This window comes from Dermacentor andersoni, chromosome 1 (genome assembly GCF_023375885.2).
Source record: "Dermacentor andersoni chromosome 1, qqDerAnde1_hic_scaffold, whole genome shotgun sequence".
Classification (NCBI taxonomy): Eukaryota; Metazoa; Arthropoda; class Arachnida; order Ixodida; family Ixodidae; genus Dermacentor; species Dermacentor andersoni.
Window position 1 is genome coordinate 164,373,797 of NC_092814.1, and position 16,063 is coordinate 164,389,859.

At 40.9% G+C, this 16,063-nt stretch overlaps 1 protein-coding gene across 1 annotated transcript in view; it reads left to right on the forward strand.

The window, feature by feature from the left end:
• Window positions 1–3,148: 3,148 nt before the first annotated feature.
• LOC126547345 (transmembrane protein 170A) overlaps window positions 3,149–16,063 on the forward strand; it is a 35,001-nt gene continuing 22,086 nt past the window's right edge. Inside the window, exons 1-3 of the mRNA XM_050195320.3 lie at window positions 3,149–3,459; window positions 9,054–9,206; window positions 14,205–14,375. Coding sequence (XP_050051277.1) covers window positions 9,113–9,206; window positions 14,205–14,375 — 265 coding nt within the window. The 5' untranslated portion in view covers window positions 3,149–3,459; window positions 9,054–9,112. The remainder of the gene's footprint in view (window positions 3,460–9,053; window positions 9,207–14,204; window positions 14,376–16,063) is intronic.

Below are 16,063 nucleotides of genomic sequence, written 5' to 3' on the forward strand. Positions count from 1 at the left end.
ACGATAGGTAGCGAGGCACTGGAAGTGGTAAGGGAATACATCTACTTAGGGCAGGCAGTGACCACGGATCCGGATCATGAGACTGAAATAACCAGAAGAATAAGAATGGGCTGGGGTGCGTTTGGCAGGCATTCTCAAATCATGAACAGCAGGTTGCCACTATCCCTCAAGAGGAAAGTGTATAACAGCTGTGTCTTACCAGTACTCGCGTATGGGGCAGAAACCTGGAGGCTTACGAAAAGGGTTCTGCTGAAATTGAGGACGACGCAACGAGCTATGGAAAGAAGAATGATAGGTGTAACGTTAAGGGATAAGAAAAGAGCAGATTGGGTGAGGGAACAAACGCGGGTAAATGACATCTTAGTTGAAATCAAGAAAAAGAAATGGGCATGGGCCGGACATGTAATGAGGAGGGAAGATAACCGATGGTCATTAAGGGTTACGGACTGGATTCCAAGGGAAGGGAAGCGTAGCAGGGGGCGGCAGAAAGTTAGGTGGGCGGATGACATTAAGACGTTTGCAGGGACAACATGGCCACAATTAGTACATGACCGGGGTAGTTGGAGAAGTATGGGAGAGGCCTTTGCCCTGCAGTGGGCGTAACTAGGCTGATGATGATGATGATGAAATTTGTTAATACAAAAAAAGAAAAATAAGCCGGGGATTCGAACGTGGGACATGAGGATTCCAAGCCAAGCATCTTACCACAACACCATACCGATTTTTTTTCTTTATTTCCAGCTTGGCTACAAGCCTCAAAAGAGTTTGTGGTCATAGATGACACTCGTTTTATATGTGTCAAAGTATCAAGGATTGACACCACAGCTTCATTCATCACAGTCATTCGTCTTGTACACGTCATGTACCTTCACAACCATTTCCACAATATATTCATAAACAGATCGGCCTTTAACATCACAATGTCTATATGCCAACAGACTACGCCAGACTGCATGCAGCCCAAGTAAAAAGATAACATCCATCTGTTCAAAATCGCGTTCAGGTGGTAAACAACGAATGCCATGTGGATTGAGGGGTAGGTCTATCTTTCACGTTCTCTGTAATATATCCCAAAAGAATATGGCATTATTACAATCAATGAAAACATGTTACAACGAAACTATTAAGTTTACAACTCTGTAACTCAACCACTAAAAATGATAATACAATTCTGTGAATTGCATGTAATAGTACATCTAAAGCGGACAAAATTGATATGTTACACATGAATATAAAAAAATTTAGCTATAGGGAAATACAACTTTTGCAAAACCGTTGTAACCAGCGTAACAAATTCACGTAAGATGTAAAATGACATACTGAATTTGTCCGCTTTGATTGATCTAATGGATTCCGTTTACAGAACCGCGATATGAGTTCTTGATGTAGAGCTATGAATTTGTAAACTTCGTGCTCCTATTTTTTTCAAACGGTCAAATATTTGAAAATCGTTTTAAGAAAATTCAAGCCCTAAATCGAAATTCCGCTTCCAACAGTCACTAGAATTTAACTTTCTCTTTCCAATGCAACAAATTTCATCAAAATCGGTCCAGGGGTTATCTCATAAAAACGTTTTTGCGTTTTACATGTATTTGAATAGGCCGCGTCGGAGTTGGGCCCGAGCTAAAGCTTCCTCTTAAGTTTGGCGAGTTCCACTCGGTCAGTGAGAGACTGCGTGCCAGGTGTCGAAGCTGTCCGAGCACTCTACACAGAGCGGTGGGTCTCCCTTTCTTAAGAGCTGGCTGTGGGTTAAGTGTGTGGCCCATTACTGGACGGCACAAGACCAACTAGTTGAACTGTTCCATGTGTCTGGCACTCCGCCATTCGCTCAAGATGGGTTCAATGCTGGGGAGTTTATTATGGAGTCCTGTTCATTTTGCTATGAACATTTTATTTATATTCGCAAGATGATGTGTAGTCTCTGCCGGGCTTATTTTTAAAGGTAAGTTCATAGTTGATGTTTCGAGTAAAGAGTTGATTTGGGTTTTCAAAAAGGTTTCGAAGTCTTAGAAGAGAATGTGCACGAAAGAAACCCCTGTAATTATCAAGCGGCCGTTCATTTGACTCCGCACAGAGACTTGGAACAGTAGAGGTTCGGAGAGCTGCCATTGCCAGTCGGAATCCCTGATGGTGAACTGGATGACTCTTGGTATAGTTATCCTTTTCCTTTGCTGGTGCGAGACAAATCTATATGTAGCCGCGGCACTTTAAGGCTGTGCTGTTCTTTCAATTTTTAGGCAACTGCTGATGTAGTTCTTCAGTCTATTTGTCCAAAAGCGTACAAAAGAAGACGTGATACCCCCCGAATCCATCGCTAATCTCCGGATAGGGGAGGGAGGGGTGGCTCGAGCCCTCTAGATACCCCCCTGTGCCCCTGTACTCGGCGTATATGTCGCGATCGCCAGTGATCGCTGCTACGCAGTCGAAATGTCCTGATCGAGGTTGGGTGTGCTGAGCATACCAGATCCAGGAGTCCTTAGTGGCTATGGGTACAACCGTTCTTGTTGCAGCTCCCGTAGACACTAGCGTCAGAGTTCCCTCTAGTAATGATTGTATGAAACTCTATGCTTACTGGGTCCGAAGCACTTATCAAGTTTGCCCTAATATGTCGTAAAATATGCTAAAACTTTTTCTTTTTCAGGAAAATACTACGTTTGTCATTGTATCGTCTGCTGATCACCTACAACTCTCGTAACTATTATACATGGTTGTCACCCTACGATTAGAGTGTATTTAGAATTACTCTAATCGTGATGCACGAACAGGAGCTGGCACGGATTGCGATTATCTGGAACCGGGTCGAGAAAGATCGCGATCCAAAGTGACCCAGCAGCAGCACTGCATCCGGATCGGGGTAAATCCGGATCAGTGACCGTGTGACACAGGCATAAATTAACGCAAGTTGATGCAAGCGTATTTTTCGTCAGCTGAACAAGTTGAAACGCCTCTCGCTTTAAACGACAACTTGGTGCTGCCATCTATAACAACAATGCTGCAACAGTACAATTTCAAACAACAATATTTTATTATAACTTAACTTTAGGCAGTTATTAAACAAGTTATTACAATTTACAAACTATTTATTTTAGTTCATTACTTTAAAGGGCGCCGACGTCTTTCTTTCTTTTAAAAGAAAATGTCAGGGCTGGTCGTCGCCTATGCCCATCCATACAAGCTGTAGTGTTTCGGTTCCTCTGTATTTAAATATTTTGCGCCTGTCCCGTGGTGATGTGAATCTTTTGAGGATTCTCAGTTTAGTCGGTAGCTATGAAACCTTCTGTTAGGATAGCAGGCTACCGGCGAACATTTGTATCGTAGGCTAAGGTCACTGTATACATCGTTGATACACCCACCGTGGGATTTGGCCCCTTATCATTTTCCGTAGACGTTTCGAATTAAGCACCTTCGCTGGCTGTATGAATAATGTACTGAAGTTAGTCCTGTTATGCCTTAAAAATGGTAAGTGCTATTTACAGTCTTCGCTTGTGGTGAATGCAGTACTTGCGACCTACCGACAGAGCGGGCCTGAACTGCTCTTTGGAGTTTCGTTTTCGTAGTAACCTTGCTCGAAATCGGTACAACTTGCCGAATTAGCTGCCTGGTATATGCTCTTTGGGATGGAAAAAGAAAAGCCTCATGCGTTATGTCTATATTTCTGTTTCTCTTTTGGTGGCGCCTAGCAACACGATGCTCCTAACGACACGCACGTTGATGCCACGGCCTTGCGTTCCTGAAAGAGTGATTTCGATCAGGATACATGCCGAAAGTTGCTCCCGCCTCTTGCGGTTCGTAGCGACAGCACGCGATGTGCTATCGCTTGACCTGCAAACCTGGCTATGTTTACTAATCTGGGTAATCTTCTTAATATAAAGCGCGTTTGTTTGCAGCTGTGACCTTCGGAATGCATCATCATGCTGTGATCGGCTTTGTATATAGCATTGTCACCTTGCGCTCTTTAGAAGTTTAATAACAGGATAGAAGAAGCTTGCTTTGTTAAACGGAGAGCGGTCGTGCTACATGAGGCAGTGTAGTTTTCTGGCTATGCCTCTAAGCCGGTCGAATGAACGTTTGCAGTCGGGTTTACCTCAAAAGCAGCGGCTGTTGAGTCACTGGGGAACGGGGTTTCGGGGTTTTAAGTTACTTGACGATTATGTCACGTGTATAAGTCTGTGCGTTTCCTGTTGCTCTTTCGCAACTCTTGGGCACTGTGCCAAAACTGTCTATCAGTCATCGGGGTACAGCGGAAACCGTCTTCCGCACATCCAATTGCTTTGAAGAAATAGCGTGTTGCTTCGTCCTTGGTTAACACGGTGTGATATCATTTCAAAAGATGGTATGCGAGCATTTTTTTTTTTTTTTATGCCTGGAATTCCCAAAAAATGCATTTTTTAAGACGTGCAACTCAAGAACGCTAATATGCCACTTGTTATCAATCAATAGCCATGCATAGCTTTTGAACATATACTTGCCTGTGTCTATGTGTAATCGTTATATATTATGTCTGAGAGTTGAATAGGTGTAACTTTTCTCCATTCTGCAATTTCTAGGCATGCGTTTAGGTACTGCCATTACTAAGTTTTTTAACACACATTTAATGGTATTGTGGTATTTAATGGTATTGTGTGTGATAAAAAGGAAAGAAAGCAACTGAGTTTTAAAAATCTTGTGTATGTTTATAATATGTGTATATCTAGTGAGCCATAAATTTAGTGAGCTCATGGGAAAACTATGGAGTGTGTTCAGCTTCCTTGTATACACCTTGGGAGAACAGCAGCAGCAGCATATTGAATCTAGCTTTCAATTGCCCGCCGGGTACCATTTGGTGCCAGTTTTCCTGTTTGCAGCATTCTTACCACAAAACGGACAATTTACAGAAGTTTCTACATTTGCCGTCACTGGCCTGTTCTTGAAGGTGCTTATCTGCTAGGTCAGGCTGATATTGTATTTTTTTTTTTTTTTCATTTGTGAAATAAGCTGGTGTGATCTTTCGATAGGCCAGCTACAGGTTCTAGATTTTTTTTTTTAACACTTTTTTATAGGTTAGTTTTACTCAGTACCGTCGTGTATGCGAACTTTTGAAGGCATAGCAAACATTTGGGCTCATGCATACCATATGAAGTGAAATATAGTAGCCAGCCTTCCTTTCCATGTTCGCTTGTTGGATCTGACCGATTTATACGTAGGTTCATGTTTTATGATGAAGTTAGGTCTCGTTTAGATTCTTTTGGGAACTTTCTGTCCTACAAACTCATACAAGAGCTATTACTCTGTACTTATTAAATACTTGTTTGATGCTATTTGTGATCTCTTGCGGTACCTTATGGTAAGAAAGTTGGGACAAAAACTGCTTTTGCCATGCATTATGCAGGTGCCTACTTTTTGTCTTGCAGCTTGGTGCACCCAATCTTTTGGGAAGGAATAACGAAGAAGCTAGTACTGTTGTCACATCAAGGTCGTTGGTCATACTGACTGAAGTTTAAGCCAAGAGAGAGCACCTGTGTTAGTGCAGGCAGTGTGCAGAAATTTTGTGCATAGAGTGGACTGTCTTTTTGCTTTGGTATAGAAGTCTGCTACAAAGGCTGATAAAAGTTGACAGTGAATTAAGGTTTAGCTCCCTGCTTAGAATCAACTTCATGGGGAGGTGGAATGCTCTGACAGGGGCTTATGATGTCATGCATTTGTGCCCTGTGTGAAGAAGCAGTTCATTAGCCTCAGTGGGAATGTGGCCCCAGTTTGACAGCTCATAGCATACAGTCCACCCAGCAAAGTCCTGTAATTTTTTAGTAAAGTAATGGAAACCGTGACTCGTGACACTGCAATGCCTATGGGAAATTTGAGGCTGTGAGGCAATTCGTTTTCTCGCACTTGACATTTTCGGTCCTCTACGAACTGATACTGCTTCTTCTAATACTGTAATTGCTAACTTAATACAGGCAATTGAATCTTCATAGGAGCATGCCCTGAGAAAGTTCTGAGGTGACATAGCAGAGTGTGGGTGCAGGCCAGTTGGCGATTCACAATTTTGGGAAGTTAGACTTGAAGAAAGGGACAACACGAAGCGGTCGTGTTGTCCCTCTCTTACCGCTTCGCGTTGCCCCTTTCTTCAAGTATTTTGTGTTTTGCTTTCGGTAACTTCCCAAAATCAAAATTCTGAGGTGACAAAGAGCATAATCTGCTGTGATGTCATGTCGTGCTTATGATGATATCATATATAGCATATTTTTGTTCTAGACTATACAGAATTTTAAAAATATTGCCACTCTCAGATAGCGCAATTTTATTCCTTGAACTAGATTGCTCAAACATTACATGGTTGATAGATCAAAACGAATGTCTTCGCTATTTATTAAAATTTTACTAATAACCATATTTTTGGTGGCTGGATAGGCAGAAATAAGTATGAAATTATGTCAAAACTGTAATTTTAAACAGGGGTGTGCACAATGAAGATTGGCAGAATAGTGATTTAGGTTGCAAAAAGGGCAACACCCTTGTAAGGTTGTCGTTCATAAGCCATGCTACACATGTCAGTAATCGCATTGCGCCACGGCGGCCGCATTTCGATGGGGGCGAAATGCGAAAACACCCGTGTACTTAGATTTAGGTGCACGTTAAAGAACCCCAGGTGGTCGAAATTTCCGGAGTCCTCCACTACAGCGTGCCTCATAATCAGAAAGTGGTTTTGGCACGTTAAACCCCATAATTATTAAGTAATCGCATTGCGGCTGTTTGACTCATTTTAGCTGACCAGATGTTTGCGTTACAAAGCACTAAGTAGGACATAAGTAGGAAATTTGTATGTAATAGGCATACCTGCAGTCTTAATGGATCATGTGTAGCGCATCGGCTGTCAGTGTGCTAGTGAAATGCTTGTTGGAGTAGGAACAAGTTGTGTCTAATGGAAAGAGGTAATGTCATACAAGAAATCTAGATAAGCAAGGAAGGCTACAAAAGGAAAGGATTTGTTCACAAACTGGGAGCAATTGTGCACCAAAAGCCGAGGCGTGTAGTGTGCGTGAATAAGGTACAGTCACTAGACAAAATATGTTGGCGCAGATAATGGCAAGTTTTGAGCTTTGCTTTTTCAGGCACATCGAGAAGGCTTATGATAAATGATGGAAGACTAAAGTCGGTGAATCTAATAAAGGTATAATTTTAAATCTGACTTTCCATGCACCCTCTATGAGGAAGAAACTGGGCTGGCATTGCTGCTGTATATATCGGGCTATCTAGCTATTTAGGGCTAAATTCAGGGTAATATTTAGGGGTGAATTATATCTTAATAACTTCTCATATAATAATTGTGCTTTTTATAGTTGTCTGAAAGTATTTGCACATTTAAAATAATGGCTTCTATTTGAGGATAGCTACAGATGCCACCTCTCCCCACAAAATTAGTATGGGTTCACAGTACTGTCTAATAGTTTTTTATGCAGCTTTGAAATGCTTGTGCTGGTATTCCAAAATTTGGTGCAAAGGTAGTTCCATGGTTCAGGGGATTTGTATTTCATGTAGAATTCCAGAAAATTTGTGTTTGGGTGGTTGTGGTTTTCAGGTATTTAAGTAGCAGGCTCCCCTTTCTTGTCGCAGTTTATAACCCTACAAACACAGGTACAATTGTATGTTTCCACGCTGTGGTTGCCACATTAAAATGGAAATTCTGGCTTCCTATGAGCTTCACTATTCTAGTCTGTTTGTATGTACCTTTAATGGCCATGGAATAGTCCAGAAAATAATGTGCTCTCCATCTTCTTGGCAGTGTGTGGTGACTATGTAATGCAAAATAAAATGATCTTATCTACTGTAAATGGATGACTTGACAATTTAAAGCATACTTTTGTTAACCCCAAGAGAACATTAATAGGTGCTTGCTATTAAAAGGTACGGTAAATAGTATATCGCCTATTATTAAGTGGTTGTGTCATTCTAGTCTGAAGATGGGCAGAATGTAGGTGTACTGTGATATTTTACTGTTGAGTATGCCTTCCATAATGATCGAATATCTGTGCCTGTCTGGTGCTATGGGCTGAAGGGCTGCAGTGGGCGTATCCTATTAGGGAATTACTGTATAAAACTAGTGAAACTCAGAGGAGCACCAACATTACCTCCAGATACCTGACCACAAAGAGTGATGATTGCCTTGCAGATGAGTTTGTTTCTGGTAACAAAAGTCAGTGCTACCTTGCATCGAGTGAACATAAAGCAAGAAAACTGCACTGTGAAAAAATGCTTTCAAGAAAAAATTGCCAGATATAATTATTTTAGCTGCACACATCAAGGGTGGGCATGTTTAGGCACCACTGATGAAAATATGCATTTTTAGGCATTATAGAAGGACTGCTAAATCATTGAGTACCCCCTAGTTCATGTTCATTATTCAAAAGGTTGTGATGCAGATAGACAAAAAAAACAAAAAAAACGGGGGTATTTGCCTAAAATTCACCTGCCGTGGGGGCTGGCAAAGGGAAGGACCATCTGCAGCTAAGCACAAGGTCACAGGTTTGTTTTCTGCCACATTCCTATAGAAGTGGAATACCAAAGTGCTTGTGTACAAGGCTTTGGGTGAAGTGAATGAGCGCCAGGAGGTCGAAGTTCATCCAGAAGCCCCCCTATATGGCATCTATCATAGCACTTGAGTTTCTTTGGGACACTAAACCCTGTAGTGTAAATTTAATTTGATCCACCATGGTGGCTCGGTGGTCATGGGTTCAATTGGCCTTCGGTGGAAGCACGAGGTTGTTCCTGACTGTGATGGTCACATTCCTATGGGGACGGAATGTAAGAACGTGAGTTCACTATGCTTTTGGTGCGTGTTAAAGAGCTCCAGGTGATAAGAAATAATACAGAGCCCTCCACTATGATGCCCCTTATAACCCACTGTGCTGTTTTGGGATGTTACAATGCACAATATGAATTCTATTTGCCTAAAATTTAGTGTATAGTGACAGGAAAAGGCAAGCTATTTTTTTTACAGGTGTCTGCATAGATGGACTTAATGGTGCTTAGCTTGGCTACACTTCTTATTGTGACTATAATGAACATTTCTTGTGCAGATTTTGACTCTTTTTGAGGGGGCCTCTGGCACAGCCCCGGTGCAACACAAGCGTGCCCAATGGCCTCTGGAACGGAGTTTGAGACAGCGGACCTAGACTCCGTCATCAATGTCATTGGACTCTCACCAAGTGATCCCCTCGACACATTTGTCGGTAGGTGTACCTTGCGTCTTTCAGAAAAAGCTATACATATTTAAGCAGCAGGCTCCTCGTCCTCATTGCAGTAAACTGGTGTATGTTCACTTTAGGGAGAATAGTCCCTGCTGCATTTTTTAACCCTACAAACACAGCTCTAACAATTGTACGTGGTGATCATGCCAGCCATTTACTATACCATAGGGGCATATAAGGATTCCAAGTTTAAATACAAATTGAGTACATAAGTGAATACTTCTGTTACACATATTGCATTCCATTGGGAAGTTTGGTATTAAATTTATTTGAATATTTAGGTGTGATCAAGCATATAGCATTACTACACATTAATAGATCTTGCCTGCCATGGAAAATGACCATTGTATAGACTCCTTTGGCTGTTTGAAGTGTTCATTGCCAGGCAACTAGGAACTGTGGTGACCTTCATGTTGTGCTTTCCAAGTAATAGAGTTGAGCGGTCTATCTATAAAATAGCAATGCATGTATTGTAGGAAATAATCTTTTTTTTTTTTATTTAAAGAATGAAATTCTTTCTACTTCTTTTCAGTACACAATTCAATATTAAAGCCTCCATGTTTTTAATATTTGTGCATTATTGTATGATATTTTACTACATATTTGAAATGCCTGTGTTTATGTATACTGGGAAGAAAATTCATGCTATAGCAATTGTGCACTGGTGGTTTTTTATAGCTGGTTGCCATATTATCCAGTGGGAAAGCATCCCCACTACATACTTTAGTTTCAGTTGGGCTTTACTGTTAGATTTTTATATATTTGTTGATGCTTGCTTATTAAAGCAGAAGAAATATGTTATGCAAGCAACCTTGAACAAGTACAAATAGTTGATTAAAGGAAAGCTTGTTTCTCTTTAGAGAAGCTTCATGACTGTATTCTGTTTCATACTTAGCATGCAACGCTGTGGAAACTACGCAAGTTACAATTTGTTCCTTCTTTCTTTCTTTCTTTTTCATTTTTTTATATATGGACCCTTGAAAATTTGCCTCACATGAATTTCCTTCTGTGTCTTTTGAGCATCATGTCAGATTTGCGAGATTACATGTAACACCGTGAAGCGGATGCAGCTGTCGGCCAGTCTGTGCTTGACTGCGTGCGAACAACATTCGCATGAGGCTACTGCGACAGGCTGCGAAATAAACACTTAAAAAAAAAAATTGTCTAAAGCAACACAGTATCTGTATACCACAGTTTGTTTCTGAGGTCTAAAACTTCTTTCATTCAATACTGCGCCTATATAGGGAAAAGTTGCACACAATAGTGGCTAGAAACACTGAACTATTTCTAAGTGTGAGCGCAGCTAATGCAGAAACGCTCTCTAGCTTCCACAGCATTGCACCTGATGTTTGAAATGGAGTTCAGTTGCGAGGTAGCTGTACAGCATATTCTTCATACTAGGTAGTCGTAAAATGCATTGGTCAATGCCAGAATTTTGTAAGCAGCCTAGGGAATACTAGTAAGGTATTAATTCATTGTTATTTGCTGTGAGAATGTACCAGAGGACACATCAGAGTCTGTTTAAATGAACAAATTTTAATATTGGAAAGTGGCCACAGAAAATATGATTTAAAATCATAGCAAAGACTGATAAAAAGAGAGATCATGGCTGCTTTTCTGCATAGTAAACTTTCAAGATGTCGAGATCAAAATGATTTATTGGGTTATTTAATCTGTTTCAGCTCTTACAGCTGCGTTTCCTTGTGTTTTAGTTTTGTTGCATTGAATGTTTACGGGACGCCACTTTGTAGTGACATTCTGCATTGTGAGTGCTGTTTCGTTGAAAATTTCATCACTGAGTGTTCATAGTGTAAATGCAACTGTGAATCCAGTGTGCTTGAAGCTTATCGAAACTTGGATAGAGGAAAAGGTACCTGCAGGCAAATGCTTGAACATGCATGCAAGGACGCATGAATAATGCAAACAATGCATACCGTGCTGATGCTCTTATTATATTTTATGCTTTTGACTTCATACTTGATTTGTTTGTCTGGCATTCTTACAAATTTGGTTTTAACTAGAAAAAGTTTTTGTCGCCCAATATGTAAAGCCAACCAACTGTAATGGTTTTGTTCCATTTGAGCATTAACTTCATTCAATTGATTTTCATTTGAGATTCAGCTGCACTTGCACTCTTCATGCTGCACTAGTTTAAGGCGGGCAGTGCTTATTTTCGGTGCTTGCTGTTTATTTGAATCGATCATACACTGCTATTTATTGCATACTCTACAGGGAAACTGTTAGTAAGCCTTGCCTGAACTGAGCTTTCTTTCTAATGGAGCACCAGTTACGCTGAAGGCCTCCTCTTTTTCCTGCCATTTGTAACTGTTGCTCTGCAAGGAATATACATCAATGCATCTGAATGACAGTGTGTACATCCTGCCAAGGCTAACGCAGACTCAGCAAGGCAATGTGTGCTGGGTGTCTTTGTGAACATGAAGTTCGCAGAAATGCTTACAGTTGTACATATAAACTTTGCAAAAAGTATACAGTGTGCTGTTAAAATTACTGGTGTACTTGCTAGACTTATGGCAGCATTCCAAAGCGCTGTAGGGTAAGGTTTAACTCTTTCGTTACCACGGCTATACAAATCGATTACCGGTGCTCGATGCTTTAGATCGCCGATTTCAACATGTTGTAACCGTATCTTATCCACTTAAGGCCATTCAGTAGTTAGCACAGGCACTGAACTTTCAGAATCAGTTTAAATTTTCGTGCTCCGGCGACGTTGTGATTTTTGACAACCTTTTTGCGAACCACTGTGCGTATGTTGTAGTGAAATGAGGCGTGGCTGTCACCTTCTGCCACGCTCGAGCAAAAAGCATGCCGCTCAGGATTAAGCTGCACTAGCATCAAAATTTTGTAATGAAAGGACTCCCAGCAAGTTAAGAATTAAACTATATTGCCGGCTTTGCCGTCCGACAGTGCTGAGCGGTGATAATTAACCGAAAATCACACCAGCTGTTCACTAGTGTGCTTTGGTTTGGAGTCAGAGTCGTTTTATTCCACCAAAGTGTATTTCTGAAAGTCCACTGCATGTCCAACATGTGGATCTGGCATTTTCAACCAGTTTTCAAGAGTTTTGGTTTCACTTCTCTCGTAAAATCTAGGCAAGGGGCGCTGCCGGTGTCACTGTGCAGTTATCGAAAGTCGCTCCCATGGCGTCGTCCCGCATGGCTGCGTCACGAGAAAAGCGTCGTACTTGAAACTATGCTGCACCCGCACTTCAGTTTAGTGATGAGGACTCGAATTATGATTCCAAAGATGACAGCAAAGCAGATTGAAGCTCTGATGGCGATGTTTTGAGTCAGCATGGGATATCTGCAGCTGTTTACTGGCGAGTTTCCTTTACGGCCTTGAGCGGTCTCCTTCCTTGTGCGTGCTCCGATCTATTCGCACAACCTGAGAGCTGTACTGATTATCTTCAGGGTGCATACTTTGCTTGATTATGATGTGCTGCCATCGGCAGCAAAGAAACTTCCGCCCACGCCCAGGCGGCTGCCCATAGCACATCTCGGCCCAATACTATGTATCAGTGCAATACAGTTTACAACGGCGTGGGATTTCGTTCTACTCTTCTTCTCTGCAGAGGTGATAAAGACAATCTGCAAAAATGCATACAGATATGCTTGGATGCAAAATCTTGTAGTTGCCCAGCTACGCTGAGAGCGATCGGTTTTGGCATGACTCTAGAGGAACTGGTGAAGAACATTCCTTGGACTTCTCATCGGACCATCCTCAGAAGATGCCGAAAAGGTGGAACCGTAAAGTATGTTACGAGGACTGCAACGTTGGAACAAAAACCAGACGTATTGCGGGAAAAGTGCGGAGTGCACCTATGCTTCACAAAATCCAGGAACTGCTTCACCGCATGGCAAGAACAATGAACTGGTCTTAGTTTCTTTTTTGTATCCGAAGAACAGCAGTGTACTGTGCATTTACTTTTTCAGACACTATTGCTGGGTTATTTATCTTTGAAAGGTATATTCTGAATTTCCTTTGATGTTAATGTTTTTGTAGATATCATGTCTTTTTATTGTTGTTTTTATCAACTTATAGCAAAAATGGTGCTTTCTAGGATTTTTGTTTTACCTATTAAATTTTTTGTGTGGCAATATTTGTTTTTGGAAAGAGCATTTCATTATGCACAATATGCTATTCTGCAATGTGTGCTTGAATATTGTTTGTAATGGTAAATAATTTTTTTTCGAGACAAAAAAAGAACGACCATTTTCTCGCGGTAATGAAAAAGTTAAGGGGTATTTCCAAAATGGACGATACCATAAGAGCTTGCATACAATCCCCGTAGTCAGCCCAGTGAAGGTTGGGCTTTGTTCTTCTGACAATGGATGTAGGCTTTTCTGACAATGGATGTAGGCTGAAAAGAGTTTGAATGCAAAATTAAATACAGTTGCACTTCGAAATTTTATTTATTTATTTTATTTATTTATTTAGCAAATACTGCCATTACAAGCCTTAGGCAGGAGTGGGGTACAGAAATAACAGGAATAGAGAAACATACATTGCAACAAAAGAAGCAAACAACGAGACTCGACCAGAGTGCAAACACAGTAGAATTTACTTAAAAAGACACCTAGAAACTCTTACCCCGCTAATGAATGGTGTGTCTGAAACTAATTTAATGCTAGATGCTTGCAGGTGCCATAATTTTCACTTATCTAGACCATTTTAATGAAGTTTGTGTGTGGCCCCATCAAATTGGGTTATTGATAATAATTTCTAGCTGCGCTGCCTAAGGAGCAGTGTTACAGCCATTTGGCAAACAACAAATATCGCAGTAGTAGGCACATCTACTGTTGCACAACTGCATTACCTCTTTACAATGGTGCATGAATGAGAGAAGGGCTCACAGCAGCCTGCTGTTTTGAAGAAGGTGGCAACCACAATTAAAAATGGCTGTGCTTCATACGATGGGGTTCGTAACACTGCAGGAATTCAATTGTGTGTTTCTTGCTGCAGAGATCTGGTACCAGGTGTTCCTGTGGGCGCTGTTTTCGTCTCTCTTTGTTCACTTCGTGGCTGCAGTGGTGGCCTTCAGCATGTTGAGGAAGCAACAGATAGGCCGCTTCAGCCCACTGCTCATCTTGCTCATGGGCCTGGTGGCACCCTTGACAGGGGGCGCCCTGACGAGTAAGCCTCTTTTTTGTAGAAATTTGTTTCCATCAGCATCTGCGAATTGAAAAATTGTGCGCTTGGCCATAAGTATGTGCATGGGGAAAAGCTGCAGCGGATTTAAAATCCTAGATAAATCATTGCTAAAGAAAATTACGACAGCAACTCAGGTATGCATTTATACATCTCTTTGGTATTTTCTGGATTAACAGACTAAGCAGGCCCTCAGTGAATGTCAATATGAAAGTGTAAAGGCCATACAGGAAGTCGTAAGAGAACTGTGCACTATCTGAAAAAGTTGGTTGCAAAAAGGTTTTCTGTAGATCATCACATTTTATTAGGCCCTTATTACATATGCCACACCTCACGTTGCAGCACCGAACGTGCTCAGCTAGAATTCTTGAATTTTTCATGGAAAGGTACTCTTGTGGAATATTTTGTGGATATTTTGTAAGCATTCCTTTCTGGTAACTTCACAGAATTTAGTACAGCAGAACCATTCTGTCAAAATGCCTTACCTCCTTCTGTGCATGGTTGAGGCTCCTGGTATGGACTAATATAGTGCAGCCCTCTTTTTGACAGTTATCACTAAACTCAGTTCATTTGTTAGCATTGGGGATTGTTTCATCTGGAGTGACTATAAATCTGCCACTAAAGAATATGTGGGCCTCAAATAAGGAAGACAGGGTACTGGCATCAGAAAGTGTACCCGCATAGGGAGTTCAGTCTTATATGTATGCATGCCTGTGTTACTGTGTAAAAGAAACCATACAGGGGCAACTAAGCTGAGAAAAATATAGACTTGATTTTAGTGTTTTGGCAAAGCTGTAAAGTTGTGTACTAGCTGTTTGGCTGGCTAATGAAGCCTGAAATATGCATATTGATTCTGTGCCTGGTAAGGCTTAATTATGATATAGTGTATTGCAGTCAGTCTCTTCATACACAACAATAGTAGTCCTTCGAGATGCATGAAATCATCAACCACATTATGGAGTACACTTCAGGTACTTCTGAATATACCAGCTGTGTTGGAATCGTTTAGTGAAAGGAAATCTTGCGGTTTTATTTTATCTGGTGCCCACTTTGCTTGTAAAACCACTTACTTGATGCCTGAGCTTTGTCATTGTCATTCGTGAGTCAATGATCACTTCAATATAGGTATGTTTATTTTTACATAGAGCTAATGCTGATATTTAAGTAGCTAAAGTGGCTGATTGTTGTGTGCATTGTCGTCCTATATGCTGTCCTCACAAAATGACAGGATTTGTGCAGAGTGGTTAAACTCCAGGAATGGACAATTCAGTAGTGATCAGATAGAGGTTTCAGTACAACATTACTAGAAAAAGCTAGACATTACCAAAGCTTCAAAGATTTTACTGCATCATCAGCTGTTTTCTACTGGTGTGTTATTAAACAAGCTCCTTTTCAAACGAATTCATTAATCGTACAACTAATGACAATTGGATAGTGTTCCGTGACTTCCTTAAGAAAATCGAAAATACGTGCATCCCTGTGATTTCATTCACGTCAAGAACAAATGCTCCCTGGTTTACAAAAAAGTCAAACATTGCCTGAATAAAAAGAAAAGAGCGTATAATAAGGCCTCACGAACCAAAACTGATTATGCATGGAAAAGAATTAGCTAAAGAATTAAAGAATAAAGAAAGAAATAAAGAATTAGCTAGTGAATCACAAAAAACAGTTGT